This window comes from Microchirus variegatus (assembly GCF_963457635.1).
Source record: "Microchirus variegatus genome assembly, chromosome: 20".
NCBI lineage: Eukaryota > Metazoa > Chordata > Actinopteri > Pleuronectiformes > Soleidae > Microchirus > Microchirus variegatus.
Genome location: NC_139821.1, coordinates 7156370 through 7178912, shown reverse-complemented (window position 1 = coordinate 7178912; position 22543 = coordinate 7156370). Strand labels below are relative to the sequence as shown.

At 41.8% G+C, this 22543-nt stretch overlaps 1 protein-coding gene across 1 annotated transcript; it reads right to left on the bottom strand.

The window, feature by feature from the left end:
* Window positions 1-13901: 13901 nt before the first annotated feature.
* st8sia1 (ST8 alpha-N-acetyl-neuraminide alpha-2,8-sialyltransferase 1) lies at window positions 13902-22007 on the bottom strand (the record flags this gene model as incomplete). The annotated part of the gene is made up of 5 exons (XM_083907299.1): window positions 13902-14367; window positions 14945-15037; window positions 15400-15509; window positions 20980-21124; window positions 21829-22007. 5 exons carry the CDS (start codon window positions 22005-22007, stop codon window positions 13902-13904), a joined length of 993 nt encoding a protein of 330 aa, XP_083763425.1.
* Window positions 22008-22543: the final 536 nt, after the last annotated feature.

Genomic DNA, 22543 nt, shown 5'->3' with positions numbered 1-22543 from the left:
GCTGCTCTCTAATATTGCAAAGGTTGTAATTTGGCACTGTACAAATAAAATTGTATTTGATTTATTGTACAAAAAAAAAAAGTCGGTCAGTGTACGTGACTTTCCACGCCAGTGTCGGCCAAATTTGTGTTGCATCACGAGGTGGCAGCGGCAGCAGACTTCAAATGTGTTTGCAGAGGTGATGACGTTTCTTGAATGCATCTTGTAGCTGCATGCTACTCTAAACTCACCACACTCCAAGTCAGGGGCATTTATGACGCAAAATAAATCTGTTCATATCAGAGACAAAATATAAGATTACTTAAAGGTGCATTATGTAATAAATCTAAAGCAACTGGCCATAAAATCCTCGTAATATGTCACAGAGACTCAGGAATAATGTTCATATAACAAACTGAACTCACCAACAACAACAGTACAGACAAAATATTTGCATTAAAAAAACATTTTACAGACTGAAAATCAGGTTTACGTTTTCAAATCATGTTTTGGCATGTGGCGCCACCTACCGCCGTCTACCAATCATTGCAGTCAGTAGAGTCTCAGCTGCCGAGCAACCACGGGTTGCCAGTTACGTCAGAAAACGAAACCTAAAAGACCTCAGTATTTTTAATTTGAGTGTAGTAACCGTTTTTGGCCACATTCTTACATATGGCGCATTTAAATTACATGTAGACAAGTTATATATATATATATATATATATATATATATAATTTAATGCTGCATGTCTTTTATCCATTATCAAATTATAGCTAACAAACATATTCAGTATTATTATATTTTCTCAGCCACATGCAGTGTTTACAAGGAAGAGGCGGCCATGATTTCATTATGACGTGCTGTTAAGTGGCTGTTATTATTTAATCACATTTGGCCCACAGGCCAAGAAGACGATACATTTACAGTGGGCAGTATTTAGCAGCCCGACCTAAAAGTAGTGGCATCTCATTTCGACTCTGCACAAGAAAATTGAGGAAGCTTTGGCGACTGACAGCAGGATTAGAGGGTGTGTTTTTCCATTTCTTGTTGAATGACGCAGTAAAAGGTCGTTGTATACGATACATGCACTGTAAATAAGGTCTTTTACCGACTGGGAGTGTTGCTTATGTGTGCACAGATGTGGAATTTATCACGCCGACGTGTTCAAAAGGCCTGTAGAGCGACACGCCAACGTGTGTCAAACCGGTTCAGCAAGGCCACGCCGCGCAATTACGGACCGATGCATAACCAGCATGTTTGGTTCCCAGTCACACATGACAGTTATTTCTGTGCGGACAAATTACGATTCACAACACACCCAATTGTCAAAAAGCAAACAAACACTTTGAAATCTACATCAAAGCAGTTCACACGTCCACATGTTGTGAATGAGCAGAAATCTTCAACACTCGCCAATCCTACACAGCAGAATTGATATTTTAACACGTCTTCCACATTTTTCATTGACAGAATGGACACAGCTGGCTCATGTGACCGAGAGTCTGGTTTAGATTTAAACCGAGGACACCGGGCGTTACATGCTACATGCCTTTCCCAGCTGAGCTGAGCCATCAGGATTTCTCCTGTAACCCCATAATAATCTGCACTTCCTCACACGAGCTGGATTACTTCCAAAAAGGAGTGTTTGTTTTTATACGCATGTCAAATCCTTATCAAAGAGATAATCAGTTTCAGCTCTGAATTGAATTCAAGGCTCAACCACCAAGTACGCTGGGTACAATTCCAGTTCATACAAACATACTTAATCATTTTATGCCATTACACAAAAGCTTTCAAACATTTTTTGGGTGATAGTTAACATGTTAAATGGGTGAAATGTGGATGGCACCCATGCTCTTGTAATCTTTTTCTTCCTCCTGTCACGGCTTGTAGAGCTGAGTTTAAACAGACTCTGAAAGCAGAACACCAAGACTTTTGTATATATATAAAAAAAGGTTTATTTGAACAGTTCGTGGTATGCGAGTGGCTCAGCAGATCTGAGGGAGAAAGGAGATGCATGTTATTTCCAGGACGATGACGATTGTCCACAGATGAATCCAGACAGGGGTATTTATGTCTGGAAGTTTAATCTTACCGTTGCAGATAGGACAGGATTTGGAGGTTGCCTTCCGCCGCAGGTTGGCAGATCAGGAGCACAGCCGCCACTTCCAGGACTTAACTAAAAAGGGAGGCACAAGGTAAGACGGGAAAGTACAAATGGCAACGTAACTTAATAGCTGACAACGAGTAAATCTGATTACCAAGCTGGAGATGAAGATCTGGCAGAGACTGGATGCTCCTGCAGCCTCTTTAATGAGGATCGATGAGATGCAGGGGTGTCAGCAGGAAGCAGGCAGAGGCGATTCTAGAGTCTGTAGGGGCCCTAAGCAAAGATTCACAGGGGGCCCTTCCAACCAGTGTTCATCACCATTATATCACAAATAACCTGACACCAACGAAAAATGTATGAGTTCAATTTTTTTTTGTTCAAAATTAATGAAATAACATTGTAATTAAAAAGTATATGAAAATATAAATGTAAAGAACAATAAAATACTGTAAATAGCTTTTTTAAAAACTATATAAACAGTAAAAAAGACACATTACACTGTAAAGAACCCACACTATAATACAATATAAATGTATAGAACAATAAAATGAACTGGAAAAAAACAAACCGAGTAAAAACAGATATGCATTACTGCAAATAATTGATAACGATAACTTCAGAGGTTAACGTGAGGTGGGGCCCCTTTAGGGAGGTTTCCTACCGAGATGTCATTGCAAATCGGCCATTGTTGTTTAAGGGGGACGATGAGGCGGCTGGTCACTGCACATTACAGTAAAAACAGCCCTCAGGCTCCGAGTGTCGGGGGGCCCCCCTATCAGCTCGGGGCCCCAAGCAGTTGCCTGCCTTGCCTGTTAACAAGCTGCGCCTCTGGAAGCAGGAACTAGACTCTAGAATTACCACGACCACCATCTGATATCAGACACCTCACCACAGAGAGTACTTAAATATTCTACTCAAGTAAAAGTACAACTACCAAATACAAAAATATTTCAAGTGTGTTTGCAGAGGTGATGACGTTTCATTTATAAACAAGGTTCTTTCATGCGTCAAGGGGACACAAATCTCACAAGAATTGATTTAAATGTAATCCATTACTTTCCACCTCTGCTAAAGAGAAACAGTTCCAGTCATTACACTGCGGTGTGATGTATGCTCAGTAATTTACCATAAACCTTAAAAGGACGTTATAAAAACCCAACCCATGATCGTTGATAGAATAAAAGATCACCGACCTCTGCTGTAATGTCTCCTTCCTCCTTCTCTTAAGACTTCAGAGTGCTGCATCGAGATCTCCATGTTCGTATGTCAGTCGCTCAGTGGCTCCATTTTTTATCTTCCCTCCTATTACCAATGCTTTTAACCACATTGATTTTTTGTCTTCCTTCTCTTCTCTGCGTGTCCTTAAGGAGGTCATACTGTAGCTCAGTCCTCGTTCTCTATATCGAGTCTGGATCTAATTATCGCAGAGTCTCCGTTTACTCAGACACAGTTGTGGTTCAGGGGAGTGGGAAACTCGTCAGTCCAGAGCCAGTGGCAGATGATGAACATTGGAGTTTCCCGGATCAAACCAAATACAGCAGAAGAACTTTTTCCTCTTTTCACATCCTTCAAGAACGATACTGAACACAAACAGTGTATCAGATGGTATTGATGATGATGATTATCAGCTTCTTTTACACTCACATTAGTGTGGACAAATCCTCAGAATGTACATTCATAGATACTGTGGTATCAAACACAATAAGATAATTAAAAACAGTCATCATGTGGGGGGGGTTTCTTCCACAAACTCTGCACCACTTACTGTCGGAAGAATTTCAGTCGGCGAAATCAATCCATTTAACAAAAGTGGCTAAAGTTGCACTGCAGGCTCTTAAATTGTCTTTTTCTTCCCGTCCATTCATTCAAATGGAGCGCATGGGTCATTTCCAAATTACCCTCCAATGTTTGGAAAGCTGCCCAAAGCCTTTTTGGAAAATGACATGCCACCAGAGAGAGAGCGAGAAAGAGAGGAAGCAAGATGACAGAGATCCAAAGTGTCCAAATGATAGATCTTCTCTTGTCACTTACTTTTTTCTATTTCTTTTCTGGATGCTCATATCTATCCAAACTTGACAGGGAAGGTTAACAAACTCCATTTAGTTGAACCTTTCATTTTGAATGCCCTCTTGCCGCATCAGAAAAATGCAAAAGATGCAATGATGACAGGCGGTTTCGTTCTGCAAACTTAAAGGTGCATTCTGTAATAAATTTAAAGAAACTGGCCATAAAATCCTCCTAATATGTCACAGAGACTCAGGAATAATGTTCATATAACAAACTGAACTAACCAATAACAATACAGCCAAAATATTTGCATTAAAAAAATATTTTGCAGACTGCAAATCATGTTTATGTTTTGAAATCATGTTTTGGCATGTGGCGCCACCTACCGCCGTCTACCAACCATTGCAGTCAGTAGAGTCTCAGCTGCCGAGCAACCACGGGTTGCCAGTTACGTCAGAAAACGAAACCTAAAAGACCTCGGTATTTTGAATTTGAATGTTGTAACCGTTTTTGGCCACATTCTTACATATGGCACCTTTAATTTCTTTCTCAGTTTTGCTGCATGAGCTACGCAGCCGATTTACAACACCAAAGGCAACTGAAAGCTAGTAAATCTGCTCACTCGCCTGTTAGCTTAGTGCAGGTTAGCGCCACTGGCGATGGAGGAGCACTGCTAAGCTACCGCCAAGCGATAGCTGAACCTCAAATGCAGACACAGAAACTACTCGAAGGTTGTGGGTTCGATTCACGGGTGCGCTAATCTACATGCCGATGTGTCCTTGGGTCCTAAGGGAACATTTCAGGTAGCTAACAAATCTTCTGACTCATTCACTGGCGATGGAAGAGCACTGTTAAGCTTCCGCTAGGCGTTAGCAGAACCTCAAATGCAGACACACAAACTAGTCGAAAGCAGGAGTCAGTTCAAAAACAACAAAAAACAGACAGTAAGTCTGGGTAAGCAACAAAATCATGAAAAATAAGTTACCTTAAAAGCTGAGCAGACACATGAAGGCTGAATGTTAGCGGGAGGAAGACAAAACAGGCGAATACTGGTGAACTGCTTTTAAACAGTGAGTGGTGGCAATCAGAGTAATCTGCAGCAGGTGAGTTGGAGGGAAACCAGGTAAAAGGGGTTTCTCCGGCCGGCCTGCAGGGGTAAAAGATAAGCAGACACACCCACAAACACGGCCACTCATGCAGACAAACTGACATACAGCCATTTAATAGAAATCTGACAGTGTGGATTGTCTATTTTTGCTACCCCTTTACAACGGTTGACAATTGAAACCCAAATAAATGTGTCACATACCGAATTGAACCTGAGGACCTTTTTTGTTGTCTTTGTGTCTTTGTGTTGCCAAGCACAGCAGAGTCACTTCTAAAAACAGATGAGTTTGTTAAAGTCCCTCAGGAATTCAGTGAAGTTTCAGGTCACGGAGCAGAAACAAAGGGAGCTCACTCACTTCCAAAGTGACTGAACAGCATTTTAAACCTTCTTTCCTTTGTGTCTGGACCACATGGGTTTTTAACTGTGAATTGTCCTTCACCCCCCCCCCCCCCCCCCCAAAAGCTTTCTGTGTCATCTTAATGACAAGTGTACAGATAGAAACCCTGACAGTGTCCTCTAAGCCACTCTGCTTCTCATGGTAATGTGACCTGTTTTTGGCACGAGCCTCGCGGGTTCTTGACGACGCTGGATGGGCCATCTCCAAATCAGCCCTCACTCTTTGGAAAACATCCCAGAGACATTCAGCCTCTATATTGATGTATTATGTATCAGATGGAGCGGGAAAAATGGCACAGCAGCACTGGGGAGCGAGAAGAGGGTGGATTGAGTGGCAGATGATAGTTCTTTTTTGTTGTTATTTGACCAAACATAGCTACAACCAAGTCCATGGGAGTTTTGACTTTTATCGGAGCAGAAGATAACCCATACAAATAAATAAAATAAACACCTCATGATCCACATCTATATTGAAATGCAGAGGTGGAAATGATCATGGTCTTAATAAGCTGTAATTGGTAATTAATAAGTTATCATTTGGAGTTCTACAACCTTACTAATGCTTCCTCTTCCTGGTCGTCTGTGATTGGTTGTTTTTCCTCGGTTTCGGTAAAGTAAATTTTTTTAAAATTGCTATTAAGACTGACATTATATACCTTATGAGTCGCACGATTAGCACGATTTAATGAGAGTTGAAAATAGTTGAAAACAAATGTGTTATTGTCTATTTATGAACAGTAAGAGCAATGGGATTTTACCTCATCAACACCAGGGAGGAGGAGGTTGGTGATGAGGTAAAATCCCATTGCTCTAAGCTCTTATTGGCCCAGGGGAGCTATTGCTGCTGCTGTTGCTGCTGCTGCTGCTGCTGCTGGATGTAATGAGATTTGACACTGAGACAATGAATGGACGGTGTTTACATTTGCATGTCCCAGTGGCCTCTGCTTCTCCCTCTGTGCATTTCATAAGCTGCCAGAGGAATCAGGCACACGGCTGAACTCACTGCTATGTGACTCAGGGCCATCAAACATGTCGAGAAAGCAGAGTTATTGGGGGGAAGAGGCTGAGCGATAAATATTATCACGATGATTACTTGTGTTATTTTAAAAAACGCCCTTGGTTTTTTTCTGAATGCGTTCCAGCGCGGCGGTTGAGAAACGATGTTAAGACAAAAAGTTAAAACAACAAAGATACTGTATATATACAGTGTTTTGTGACGTACCAGAGCAAAGATGTAGGATGTGTCTAAAAGCCCCATCAGCTCCACATGTTTCTCCGTGTCGCGGCGTTCAATCGAGCTTTTAAATCAACAGACATTTAGCTTGTATTGTTAATACAGCTGTGTCACACATACCTTTATCCAGCAATTAAAAATCACCATTCTACATTGGAACCGTTGCTCGTGTTGAAGTCGCCAAATGTTTCTGTGGTCCTCCTCGGTCTAAATACGGGAGATAAAACACGCGATGTTGACCTCCGCGCCCACTGGGACGTCACAATGCGCTAAATTCCTGGAATTGTTGTCTCGCAGAGCTCCGCTTTGTCTGAAAACCGGAACCGAAACACACATTCTGTTTGTGGCTCCACAAGTGCAGCACAGAGTTCTACACAAACTTCCAGCCTCAGAGGATTTATCTGTCCACATGGATACATGTTATACATGACAGCAACATGATCACTTTTCCAAATGCTAACCGCTATTAGTTCCCAGTAGCCTCTGTGGCTGATGTCATTTCCTGTCCCTTAAGTTTCCTTTTGTAACTTTTTTTTTTTTTTTAAGGTGGACCTAAAGAGATACTACTAAACAGAGCGTTCTGAACAGGGCTGTTTTGGCAGAGTGATTGAACTGCTGTGGTGCTTCATCCTTATTATTTTGACCAAAGCATGTCACATTTGTTCATTAGGACACCAGGGAACTAGTTTAACTAGGAGAAATAGGGTATGAGACCCCTTTTAAGCCTCATTGAGATTAAAATCTCTCCCAGACGACCAGTGATGCCAACTTTAGAGAACTAAGTCACAGCCAGACAGTCACTGACGGCACAGTCTTTCATTATAGACTTAAAGGAGGAGATCTGATGTGTCCAAACTAGTGTTTACACTATGGACGCAGTGTCCAGTCAGAGAATGGGGTTGTATCATCACATCACATCAGTATTAAGTATATAAGAAAATTAAACTTTAGTGATATAAAATAGGGCTGTAACTCACAGATAGTAAACCTGTTGCTTATTTTCTTATTTAAATGTTAACCCTTTAACACAGAAGCCTCATAATGTCCGCGTGGCTTTTAAAAACAAGCAAACAAAAATAACCCAACTTATTTTAACCATAAAAGGGGAACCAGAAAATGTCCTTTCAGTCAGTGCTTTTGCTCATTTTTCCAGAATAACTTAGAATATTCAATGCCTGGCAGCTATTTAAAAAAAAAAAAGAAAAAAAAAGAAAAAAAAAAGTGCTGCATGTTAAAAGAGTTTTGAACAGTATGAAACATATATACAATAGTATATTTAGAGTATTTATCAAAAATGCTGATATTTGATAAATATTTGCTGCTCTCTGCTACATTTCTCCACCACTCTGACGCCGATTCGCCGTCTTCCTGCATCATTGTGAGTGAAATTACTGCAATAAAGTTGGCTTTTTTTGAAGCGCAAGATCTTAGCTTTCAGAAACCGTTGGAACTTGTCCGATAGCACAAACCCGCTGCGTTAATTACAGTTACGCAAAGTGATACGCTCTGTGTCTCCCAAAACCTCAACATGAGGATGCTCTGAAAGGCCTCGTTTCGTCCACAAAGCAAAAATGATTCAGTTTGAATGATTTCTGTGCGATTTGAAGCAAAAGAAACCAGACGTTGAATTTGCATTGTTGCAGAAAGGTGAGCAGAGTCTTCTGGTCTTGTGCTGTGGAAATCTCCATCCACAGCAGTGCGCTATTAATAGCTTTAATAGTGCAGACATAGTGTAAATGTGTAGGAGAGACACACACACACACACACACACAGTTTCTTCTTCATCCCACAATGCTCCTGTCAATGTGTGGGCTGTTGCTTCGGAGACAGAAATAGAAAGGCTGAGGTCTGCGAGAACGGACACGTTAAAAATAATGACTTGTTGTTTATAAATGTAGAGAAGAAACACATATCTGAGCTATTGAAAGAATCTGTAAATAAGTACGGGGTGACTGTAGTTTATTTAACCTCATGGATGCAACTCGGAAATGAAGTTTACATTATTGAGCTAATCTGTCATCACAGTAACATCAAACTGCAACGCTCAGACAAACTGTGCCTGCGTGGCTAATCCTGGATTATCCTGCTCTGTTTTCACACCTGCGCTTTTTAATCCGGCTAAATTTCAGGTGCAGGAGTCGGCCGATGGTTGTTAATCGAGCTGTGGTGGGGGCGGGACCTCAGTTTGAACCCCTTATATGGTTCGCGAGCATGACGTCCGACACAGGAAGCAGACACGGCTAAGTAGCATTTACTTACAGGTTTTTAAAAATTCATGGCAGGGGCTTTTCACTGCAGACCAGAAATATTCGCCACCTTTAAACAAACTGTGTGTGTGTGTGTGCAGTCAAATACTTTTACACCCACAGGAAGTGGTATGAGAAGTGTGCACGGGGGGGGGAGGGGGAGGTTTGTGCACACATACTGTACATTGGAATTTCCAGCATTTTAAAAAAGGAAAGCACTTCTTAATTTCTAATAGATTTTACATTTCCATCTACGTTTCTCTCTTCAGTTTTGCTCCGTGTTGCTGTAAAGCATAAAATAAGAGAGGAGAGCACCAGAGAGTCACTCCCACCACCGTCTCACACCAAAACAGTGTTTAAGAAAAAGCACACAGCTGAAAGCACTGATTTCAAATGTTGCTTCTTTTATGTTGTGTTGTTACGGAAGAGCATAAGGGCCCAAAATAATTCAGAGAGAACAAAACAGACAAAAAACAGCATGAATTCTGAGATTAAAGTCAGAATTATGAAATTAAATCTGAGATTCAAGAAAACGTCTGAATTCTGAGAAAAATCTGAATTCTAAGATTAAAGGAGAAAGTCAGAAGAGATTAAAGAAAAAAATCTGAATTCTGAGATTAAAGACAAAGTCTGAATTGAGATTTATCAGAATTCTGAGATTAAAGACATAATTCTTAGTTTAAAGAAAAAAAAAATCTGAATTCTGAGATTTAAGAAAAAGTCTGAATTCTGAGATCAAAGAATGTCTAAATTCTGAGATTAAACATAAAGTCTGAATTCTGAGATTAAATACAAAGTCTGAATTCTGAGATCAAAGACAATGTCTAAATTCTAACCCTGACTTTATTCTCAGCATTAATACACTTTCAATTCTTCATAATCCTTCACAGTTTAATCCCTGTGTCATGTAACCGTTGGTTTAGACCACTTTGAACTGCATTTCTTCTTCTTTATTTCCAACTCAGTCAGACTCAGGATAATTTGAGCTCGAGCTTCAACACGTTTCGTGTTGTTGTTGTTGCAACAAATCCAGTCCAAACAAACGTAAACACAGTTGAGGTTTAATCATCGTCTTCACAAACATAAAACTGATGTAAAATACTCAAACAAAACTCCTTCAGAAAGAGGATTTAAAGTTCCAGTGTGTGACTTTTTAAACTTGAAAAAACTACCCACAAATACATTTGTATACCTGCGTAACTGCTTTTGAATGATGCTGTAATTGTTTGGTTTTTTTTGTAGCCTTAGAAAAATCAGCCTGAACAGAGAAAACAGCCAGTGCATGCATTTCACAATTTGAAGCAGAAGCTTATAAAACATAAAAGAACCTTTCTGGTCTGCTAAGGCCACCGTAGTTCCATAAAACCGTCAAAAAGGGTTCTGTTACAATCTGTAGTCTGACCGTTAACATGTTTATTCTCCTGGATAAACCCAGTTTGAGATTAGAACATCATTTTCAGGTCACGTACCTGTGTTGGCAGAGACAGAATTAATGACGCAACTGTTTTTTGCTTTAAATTTGGAGGAAAATCTTCACCTTTTGAGCATCAGCTGATCAAATCTGGCTCTCAGAGAAGGTTTGGACCAGGGCTGGGAAGATACCACTCCAGTATCTATACTGATATTAGTCAGATTCAGTCGTTTTAGACCATTTATGAACATATGGAGCTGTTAGCAACACATTTGTGCTGAGTCATAATTGTGTAACAAATATTGTTCTCCCAAAAAATAAGCATGACTCAGCTAATACCGATACTGATACTGTGACACTGACCGAGATCGATTCCCATCCCTAGTTTAGTATGAGATGCACATTTAGCTTCAAACAATGTCTTAAAAAGTGTTTTTTTTAGCGTAACATTTCACCACATTTACAGCAACATTTATTATATTTGTCTTAGAAATGTATTAAATAGCAAATATCTGAATATTAAATCTAAATGATTGATATACATTTAAATGTTGAATCTAAATACTGTAATACAATGTTAATATTTAGATTTAACAATTTGAGTTAACATTCAGATTTAACATTTAGATTGTATTTAATATTTAGACTTAACATTTAGATTTAGCAATTAGATTCAATTTAAATATTTAAATTTCATTGAATATTTATGATTAACATTTAGATTTAATTTAATATTGAGACTTAACATTTAGATTTAGATTAAGCATTTAGATCCAATTTAAATATTTAAATTTAATTTAATATTTAAACTTAAAATTTAGATTCAATTAAAATTTTTAAATGGAATTTAAAATTAGACTTAAAATTTAGATTTAACATTTGGGTTTAATTTAATATTTATGATTAACATTTAGATTTAATTTAATATTGAGACTTAACATTTAGATTCAATTTAATTTAGATTTCAATTAATATTTAGACTTAGATTTAGTTTTAATTTAATATTTGGACCTAAAATTTAGATTTCACATTTAGATTCAACATTTAACATTTATTTGTACGTTTAAAAAAAAAACAAAAAAAAAACACTTTTTAAAACATTGAACCTAAATGTGGCAAAATGTTTATGCTATTTTCAGCTTGAGCCACTTTCCAAACAGCACCTCATAGTTTGTATGAAGTGTCTCTCCATAGATCTACTAACCTCTGATAACCACCAAACATCAGGCTCATCAACTGTCAGCATTTAAGTGACACGTACATGTGCGAGTTCGTCTCCCTGCAGCCGCACAACGATGCTCGACTTAAAAACACTTGACATTATCGCGGCTGCTGTTGACGTGATTTCTATCGTACGGGATGAAAAACTGTTAAAAACGTAAATGGCTGTTGCGCAGTGGGGAAAACAATCAATTATTTAGACTCGTCGAACAGGGAAGAAGCGCCTTTTAATGACAGAGCGACTGACGCCGTGAATGGTTCACGACGTTCAAGCCTGCGTCACAGATTCACCACACCACCAATCCGACAAACGTAATGAAAATAGATACAAATCTGCGTTCCAAAAGTACTTATACACGTTATTAAAAACCATCATGCCTACTTAGAATTTCACTCACTCACTCACAATACTGGGCAGGAGAAGAAAACAAATATCCAGGAGCCACATGTGCATTTAGACGGGTAGATTATTCCATTTTTAATTTAAGTTGGTCCGTGTTTACGTCGCTCGCTACACGCTAATTTAACACTGAGGGTATAGCGAGCGTCGCTAACTGTCTGACTAATGCACACTGCAAAGTATAGCAAGGAAAACACATTTAAAAAAGCATCAATATCAACATTTTTTTTGCATTTTTTTTGTGTATCTCAAAGGCACTGGACCTTACCAACAGCGAGCGTTTATACAGTTTTTTTTTTTTTTTTTTTGCACCTCGAGGACCGTCGTCTTGCACATCCATGCGCTTTCCATGCACGCAGACACATGGACAGTATGGCACAGTCACATTTATCACGTTATCGTAACGGTTCTAAGAAAAGAAGATTAAAAAAAGTCGTTTTTTTGTACACGGTAGTTTAAAATATAAAGCCTAGAAGAGCATCAGAACGTCTAATGTAGTTACCAAGTGGTCCAGCAGAGGGGGGGGGAAATGAGGACACAATAGAATCATGACGGACAGACGGCAAAATAACCAAAATAAAATGGAAAAAAAACGTATCGTAAGAGTAATAAGTGTGTGTGCGTCACGTAAACAAATGATTTGCGAGTTCTTTTTGGCCCAAAATAACAAAAATCACAATTAGGGCTGCGACTAACGATTCTTTTCATAATCGAGTAATCGCTTGGTCCAAAAAACGATACCCTGTTTTAATGATTTCTTTGTTATGCGGCGCAAAGAAACCAGAAAATCTTCACATTTAAGAAGCTGAAACAATCTTAAATCCACTCGATCGTCAAAATAGTTGAGGATTCATTGAGCTCAAAAGGATAACAACTGTGCAGATAAACCTACATTTATCCAATAAGAGCCTCTCTCTTTATTATATATCTGTGCCGTTGCCATACGAGAGCACAAGGACACGGCGAGAACATGAATCAAAGAGACCACTGTTCCTGCTCCTCCGGCTTCTTGGCACTCGGATAAGTACATCGTACAGTTACAGAGAGGTGACTTGTAGCTGCAACCTCTGGAAAAACAAAACCTTTGTGCAATCTACACGAGCCGTACCAGTTAATGAGAGGGTGAGGTAAAGTGAGTGTGTGTGTGTGTGTGTGTGTGTGTGTGTTCTCGCCACCATGACCACTGGAAAAAAGAATTCACATTAATCTTGCAATAACGAAACAGAGAAAAAACACATTTGGCAAAGAAAAACAAAAACTCATGTTCCCTTTTTTTTTTATCAGTGAAACATTCTGATTATTGTTTTTTTTAAGACTCCTTTTTCTTCTCATGGCTCCTGCTTTGAACTACAGCTCTATTTGGCACTGGAGAGGATGCCAATCAAGCGCTCGGTTGTAGAAAAATCCTTTCAAAAGCTCAAAAGAGTGTCGACCCCCCCCCTCCCCCACCACTCGTCCTTTTCTTTAAATTAAAAGGACACCATTATCTCTCCATTATTATTCCCCCTGGTCCTCTGCTCCTTCTGCCTCTGTTCAACAAAGACCCAGAGGGTGGTGGTGGTGGAAGGTGGGGGTGTGTTGGTCCAGCAGCTGCCTCATATGGCAGTCACATACAGTGGGTCAGCACACAGACACGCAAAAAATAAATAAATACCCCCCCCCCTCCCAAATCCAGCCAGGCGTGCCCACTTTCACCTTCCACAGCCCCAGCTGAGTTTTTCCATGTACAAAACAAACGCACACACACACATCCATGCACTGACGTGATCATTTTTCCTTCCTGTCTTCCTACGGGGGGCAGTGTCCCACCCTCATGCGCAGCGCGCCGCTCTTGTGCAACTGCCACAGCTGCACGAACTCCTCGGGCATGGCGTGGAACCACGAGTAGGGCAGGATGTTGTCGTAGTAGTGGTGGCTGACCGGCTGCTCGTCCAGGCCCACGGAGAACGGCCAGAAGCCGTACGCCGTCACCTCCTCGCACAGGCCCAGCGCCAGGCTGATCAGGTACAGGCCCGTGGAGAGGCGGCGGGCGTGCACGCTGCGGGCTTTCCAGAACTTGCTCACCGAGCTCAGGAACTCCGGGTTGGCGAAGAGCATGGTGAGGTTGGAGGCGGAGTCGGCCAGGGCGTAATACGCCCGCATGGACAGGTCGGTGCACGGCTTCATGGAGAACGCCGGCATGTAGATGTAGCTCTGGCCGTAGACCTTCATGCTGTCCACGAAGGCTTTTCTGGACCACAGAAGGTTCTGGAATCTGAAGGAACGGAGAGAGAGAGAGTGTCATTTTCAAGGGGGTTAACATGCGTAAAAACACACTGCACTGAGGTCAAGTATAGCGAAAATGCAACATTCCAGACCTGCGCGCTGCACCAAGACTCTATGGCGCCCCCCTAAGGCAAAACGGCACGGCGATGAAGTTGCCCCGAATTTCACGAAACTTGGTAGGAACGTGTAATAGCCCAAGACGAACAAAAACAGTAAATCGTGACCACGGTCTCAAATGAACAGGAAGTCAGCCATTTTTAATTTTGGCTTCCATCTAAGCGATCGAAATGAACAAAGTCGTCTGCGCGCGTTTTTATCGTACGGACATCAAAAAAGGCGACAATTTGTACGAGACACATCTAAGGCAAACCGTTATGGAAAGGTTTTAGGGGATTCAAAAGGGCGCCGCCATGGCAACCATCAGAAAATTGGCAATATTGGACCAGTCACGAAACAGGAAGTGCCCCGATAACTTCGCCATACATTGAGCTTTAGCCCCGACAAAGACGACCACATCATCTCTCAAATATTAACAATCCACAAGATTTAAAACATTTTTTATTTACCTTTTCTCTATAATACTGGGGTTGGCTGTAACCAGATGTGTCCTGTTTCCCACATCCTCCACGTAATCCTTGGAGAGCGGTGGAAGGTTACATCTACAGAAACAAAACAGTTAAACCATTGTCTGAGTGATCTGAAAAAGTGTATTATATTCAAATCACAAGTTGCAGCGATGTTCTTTCCAATTCTTGGTGCATAGCAGTAAATCCAAAACACACCCTCATAATCCAGGTTTTGTGGGAATTTGTGAATTAAGCCAGTTGGACGAGATAGTACTTCCTCTTATACGGAGCACGTTTTTAAATTTTCACTTCTGCTGCAGTTGAACATCAGCTCTTATGATCACCGACGGCGCTCGGCTGCTCTCTCGGAGACAGCCGATTCATGTTTGGAGCGGGGCAGCAGGCGGCGGTGAAGCGGTCGCACTCATGCAGTCCGCACAACTTCATCCTCTCACCTCATAATGAAGTCAGCCTGGTCAATGTGGCGACCGCACTTGCTGCCTCGGAGGATGCCACTGTTGCCCACCACCGCACACTTCTTCAGAGGAAACCGCAGCGGGTTGCCCTGCGAGGACGACACGGTTACGGGTTCAACAAAACCAGTTTTAGACAAATGTTAGTTTTCTCGGAGGCAGACACATGGTGGCCGGTGTGTGCTCAGCAAAACTTGGCTCCCGCTGAAAGTGGATCTGAAGGGAGGAGGAGGTCAAAAGCAAGTCAAGGTCAAACTGTTCCATCCTTAGAATCAGATTGTGCTTCACTGATACCTGGAACACAGTCTGCATTATACTGGGCAGTAAATTTGTCTTTTTTTTTTTCTTTCACCAGTCAAAGACACAGAACAGTACAGAATGTTCTGCCAAGTAAAAAGATGAACTATCGCCATATAAAATCAATCTCAACTTTGAGCCGAGTCACACAAAAGTGGAAATATTGTCACAATATTTCGTAAACAGTAACTGGAAAAACGTAAACAAATGGTTGCATTTTCCTCTGGGTTTAGTTGAATAGGTTTTAAAAAGTCACGTACAATCACGACACATCGCTATCAAAATTGGAACTCCTTTATGTGGCGCTGCAAGAAAGAAAACTGGCTGTTTTCACCACGTTTATGTACATTTTATGTTAAATTTTCACAAAAAAACAAAACAAGGTAGAGGTGGGGGATTCTAATCATTGTTGCGGAAATTTTTTCGTGCGACCCCCGGGTGAGAAGAAGAAATTTCGAGGGTTGTTCAAAGTTCGACTGAACTGGTTGCAGAGTTACAGGTTCTTAAAGGATGAGACTGTGTGAGAGCAGGAAGTCAAGACACAGGTGTTCTTAGTGCATGTTCGTGTGCTATTGTTTGGTGACCTTTGTGTTGTCAACGGTATATGGTTAAAGGTGGGGGGGTCCTGCTGTCTTTAGGAGACAATATATAGGTGTGTGAGTTCTGTGAAATGACAGCAATGTAAATTAGGAGCTGTGAGTTCCTGTCAGTTGCGGTTCACAGCTTCCTGTGTAGGTAGCAGAGAATGTGCACTCAAGTAGAGAATGTGCACTTAAAGTTGCATGAGTGAGATTTGGACAGTTTGTATAAGCGCTGATTATAAATGTGAATAAACGCGAGTCAAATGTAAGTAATGTGATGATGTGTTACATGTCTTTGTATGAGAGAATGTATTTTCCATGACATCAGGTATTTATTTATTTTTTTATTAAAGTTTCTATTTTGAAAAAAACACCCCTTTGTGTTATTTGTGTACAGTTTATTTTTGTAACTTCTGGGAGAAAAAGGCAGCTAGCCGAAGCTTTTATTTATGCAAGTTATTATTTTGTACAGGAAGTAAGTTTTTATTTGTTTTGAATGAACAAAAATGTTAACTTTTGTCTTAAGTTTGCCTTTGTGTGATCACATTATCACAAATTATATACAAACTGTATTGTTTTGATGCCATAATTTGCCTTAACACACTATGCATTGTATCAATTTTTGAATCGAGAATCGTATGAATCGAATCGTGAGCCACCCAAAGATTCAGATCCTTACAATAAAGGGTTATGGGTTATTATTTCAACCCTTACTAAAAAATATTACTGCAATAAAATGAATCCGTGAATCCACTAAATGTTTAGATCACTTTCTTCTCACGTGTTTACGTAACATAAGCTGTGTCACAGTCCTCTCCACATTCCTGCTGCAGCTGGAAAATCAGCTTCCTGCTCGTGAATCGCAGCCCTATCATCATCTAAATTAAAGCCTCGTATAAAGACTGTATTAAGTTTTTTTTACTCTTTACGGAGCACACAGAGGCCAAAAATGTCCTCTGTCTGTGTCTTACTTTGCCTCGGCTGCACTCAAGAGTCAGAGGCTTGGATAAGTAAGACAGCGGAAACAATTGTGCTCATTATTCCCCCCTCGGCGTGCACTCACTTGAGAATACACACACACAAAGGAAGGCACACACACACACACATATGCACATTTCTCTTTGCCCCAGGGTCTCTACTGGACCATGACAGGGGGTTAATTCAGAGGACAATACCTGCGAACAGTGCGGAAAACACGGGGTGGTGAAGCGACACACTGGCCTGAAACTTTCATCTTTGCCTCAGATAAAGAATTTTAGAACCACATTTAAGTGGTTTGTTCAACTTTCACTCGCTCTTTCAAACTCAATCTTGACATTTTCAATATTGACATGAACATTGTACTGAACGCAGACTTCAACTTCACAACTAAGGACAAAACCACAGGGTCAGTAATAAAACATAACCTTTATCTGATGCATGCGCCGTTATACAGTTGTAGAAATGAGGATTAAGGAGCTCTGCCAAAGCCCGAATTTCATTGCCGCATTTCCCTGGCAGAGGCCCCAGATACAGTAGCTGCTTCAGTGTTCGGCTGCTCGTCTGTGCTCTGTGACTTGTAATCACAGCACTGGTTGTTGAGAAGACTATAAGAATATTTTGGAGCGTCCAATCCCACTTAAATACCTGTTATGTCTGACAAAAACACATCACTGGATACAGGACACTGGCTATTATTAAACTGGGAGATAGAGAGACGCACAATTACAACGTTGCATCGTGTGTGTGTGTGTGACTCAGCAAAAGAGACCACCGCTAACCTGCGACACGGTGCGACAGTGTGACACAGTACGACATGTTGTGACTGCGACACAGCATGACATGGTGTGACTGTGACACAGTATGACAGTGTGACACAGTATGACTGTATGACACAGTGTGACACGGTTTAACAGTGTGACTGTGCGACACAGTATGACACGGTGTGACACAGTGTGACACAGTATGACACGGTGTGATACAGTATGACTGTATGACAGTGTGACACGGTTTAACAGTGTGACTGTACGACACAGTATGACACTGTGACTGTACGACACAGTGTGACACGGTTTAACAGTGTGACTGTGCGACACAGTATGACACAGTATGACACGGTGTGACAGTGTGACACAGTATGACACAGTGTGACACAGTGTGACACAGTGTGACACAGTATGACACAGTGTGACACAGTATGACACGGTGTGACACAGTGTGACACAGTATGACACACTGTGACACGGTTTAACAGTGTGACTGTACGACACAGCATGACACTGTGACTGTACGACACAGTGTGACTGTACGACACAGTATGACACTGTGACTGTACGACACAGTGTGACACGGTTTAACAGTGTGACTGTGCGACACAGTATGACACAGTATGACACGGTGTGACACAGTATGACACGGGGTGACAGTGTGACACAGTATGACACAGTGTGACACAGTATGACACGGTGTGACACAGTATGACACGGTTTAACAGTGTGACTGTACGACACAGTATGACACAGCATGACACTGTGACTGTACGACACAGTGTGACACGGTTTAACAGTGTGACTGTGCAACACAGTATGACACAGTATGACACGGTGTGACACAGTATGACACCGTGTGACAGTGTGAGTGTATGACACAGTATGACACGGTGTGACACAGTGTGACACAGTATGACAGTGCGCTCTGTGACAGTGTGATATCGCGAATCACGCCATTTCTGTCGAAAATAATCGCAATTGCAAATGTATTCAATATCGTTCAACCCTACTATCAATCTATCTGTTGATTTAGTTGTTTGTTGTCAAAAAATATGTCAAATAAACCAAACCAGGTGTCTTGGAATTGCTCCAAATGGTCCAAAATAATTGTATTTACTCATATTTCCCGGTATTTCAGCAAAGAAAGTCACCAAAATTGACAGAACATTGAAAAATGACTCACCGAGTAAACTAACCCGTCTCACTGTATTCAAACCACGGCTGCACTAATAATTAAACCCACTGCTCTAAATTAACACTTACAAGCTCATCTCCTCCCGCCACTTATCATGAACAGACATGCAAAGCTTGTGCTTGCAAATTAGGATCAGATATTCATCGCTCGCCTTCTACCGACCAGGATATTATTCTGCAGGTCAGCTGCATCGCTAATGCGGGATTCGGCCCGGTAATTGTGAGCTGAGAGATGTTGCTGATGCCCCTGGAAACCACGGCAACGGCACTTTTAACATTTTGTCCAGTTCTCACTTGTGGACATTCAGTACATCAGACGCCCTGATGCAGATACTTGCACACACACACACACACGGGAGGAACCGTGTATAAATAGCTCAACTGCTCTTATCTAGGTGCAGATGCACACACATACAGTACTTGAGGGCATAAATAAAGACTGTGGGGTTATTTGTGACAGAGATAACGGATCTTCATTAAAGTCACGATGAAAAGCTTTAAATGCATTTACCAGGTAACACACACACACACACAAACACGGCAGAAAAACACATGACAACTGACAACTACTTGTACGCAGGAAACTTCCACTTCCCAGTAACTGTCACGCTTCCTACAGAGTTACTGAGTGAAAAGGGTTAAAGTTGAATAAAAACAACGACATTTTACACATGGTCAAATTATGTGGAAATGGTTTGGATATCGCAAAAGAGATAAGGAGCCGATTTGCAAAAGGTGTCGGGCGGTTGGTCAAAACTTTGACTCGACTCGGCACGGCGCGTTTCATTTTGCTTTTCCATTAGTGACAGTACCTGGTACCTTTTATAGTGAGCTTCCAAGGGAGTCAAAACCGAACAATTCCGAACTGTATATCAGTTAAAAAGACTGAAAACTTGTGTTAATCTCCAACATTTATCACAGAAATGTCTAAAATCTTGATTTAAACGGAGGAGTCTGGTGTATTTAACGACTCTAATGATTCAGTTACGCCAAAAAACAACTGCTTTACGAGTCACTCGTTTGTGTGTGTTGCATGTCAGTCAGTTTCATGCAGCCGTGCTGCGACGACTCCGCCCACATTGAGGAGGTACTATATCGTAATGGCAAACCAACCAAACCGTGCACCGGTCGAGTCGAGCTGTGCCGTGCTGAGGCGTGGTGGGACCATGTAGAGGAAAAGCAGCATTATTGAGTGACAAGTAAAGTAAAGTTTAAGAAAAAAACTGGGAAAAAAACTATTAAAAGTGGCACAACAGTGAATTTATCTTGTCCTCCCAAGCCGAGGACATACAATGTCAAATTATATGGAAATGGTTTAGATAAAATATGAAAAATGACACATTAGGTTGTGTCAGGATGCTCTAAAACTGTCAATTTCAGCAAAAAAAGATGTCATATATCATGATCATATCTTTGGCCCTTATTGTACCCTTCATTTTTCACTTTACTTGATAAATAAAACTCTTTTTAACACACACTCCACTGCCCTGCTTTCATAATGGACCCAAAATGAGAATCCACAGTGTTGTATTACGGTGAGTGGGCGAAAAAAAACCCCCATCGCTTCCCATCATCTGCTTTTGCTTTTCGAGAGCACAGCTGTCCTCCCACAGCGAGTAAAGTCTGCGGCTCTGCACCCAGGGAAGAACCTTCGAGTGACTAAAGTGATGATTCAGCCTGGTCACGCTTCGGCTTTACCCGTTTACAGCAGCGGGGTCGTGGGCAGGTCGCTGCGTCCTTACCTTCACAAAGAGCGGGTACGTCTCGTTGTTGACGGTGTGCGAGTAGTAGAACTCGCCGTCGTACCACAGGACCTTGCCGAGCGGCGAGTTCTCCTTGGTGACGGCGAACATCCTGCGCGGGTTGCAGCAGTCGGTCAGCAGCTTCCTGCGCAGAGAGGATGCAGATCTTATTTTCAGATAAGCACCACGTTATGTGACAGCGGGGAGTCTGGTCAGAGACAGGATATTGGACGTGCCTCTGGGGACAGATGTCGGGAGATGTCGAAATAACAATATTTATGATGATATTTTCACATATTTTCAAAATAAAAGAGTTTGTTTCGATATTTATGATGCAACACAAATCTATTCGTAAAAATAAAACAAAAAAACATCCAAGAAATAAGTCATTCTAACTTTGATGCATGAAATTGATCGGCGTGCTCATGACTCTTCTTGTGACGACACTCTCTGACCAATCAGTGCACGGCAGTCTGTTGACGTCACATTTTAGAATTGGCTCACTTAGAACCTCGCCAGAGCAGGTACTATTATCGCTAAAGGAAAAGCAAAAATAACCGTGCTGTGCTGAGGCGAGTCGCGCCAGGACCGTGTAGTGGAAAAGCGCCATAAGACTTTCTTTTGGGGGTAAAGGTCCGGTGTGTAAGAATTAGTGACATCTAGTGGTGAGACTGCAGAGTGTAACAAACAAATTCATTAATTTCAGGACCCCATTCAGGAAAAAGGGGGGAATATTTGTCCACCTTTCTTGGTAATTATGATGACTTTTCAGTCATGTTTCCATAAATACCATCACTAAAAGGAGTCAAAGACAATGGAGACGCACATAAATGGAGTCCTGAGACGAACCTGTACACATTGATGCCAGTCTGGTTCTTGTGCCACACTCCTCCCTGCCTCAGCACCTCCTCCACGATCTCTTTGTCGCTCGGGAGTCTGTAGACGGGGAACATGTAGAACCAGCAGAGCACCAGCAGGCACAGGCCGGCCCACACGGACAGTTTGCCCCGGTAGCATCGCCCCAGCATCTTCTTCTTTCTCCGTGTAGCGCGGCTCAAAAACACTGAGGTGAACGCACATCCAAAGAGGCGCATTTATAGAAAACAGCGGCGTCTCATTGTGCGGACAGACAGACGCGTGGATGGGGAAAGGGGGGGTTGTGGTGGTGGGTCTGCTGCTGCTGGCTGCGCGGTGATCAATTACCCGAGCATCGATTTGGAAATCCGGGTTCCTTTGGAATCAGAGACGCGTCTGTGTCTGCAGCGGCGTCTCACACTCGTGGGTGCTGCTTTGAAATGCGGTTCGTCCGGTAGCGCGAGATTCCGCCACACTGTTGTCCACCATTCATCATCATCATCATCATCATCATCACCACAAACCCCTGGAGCCTCTTCTTCTTCTTCTCCTCCTCCACGCCCGGTGTCCCACAGCATCCCAGGAGCAGCGTCCTCCTCCGCGTGGCCCCCCGACCCGGTCCTCTCTCTGACCCTCTTTCTCCTCCTCCTCCTCCTCCTCCTCCGCGGCGATGGGCTCCCTCCTCCCTCCGCCTTTCTTCCTTTCTTCC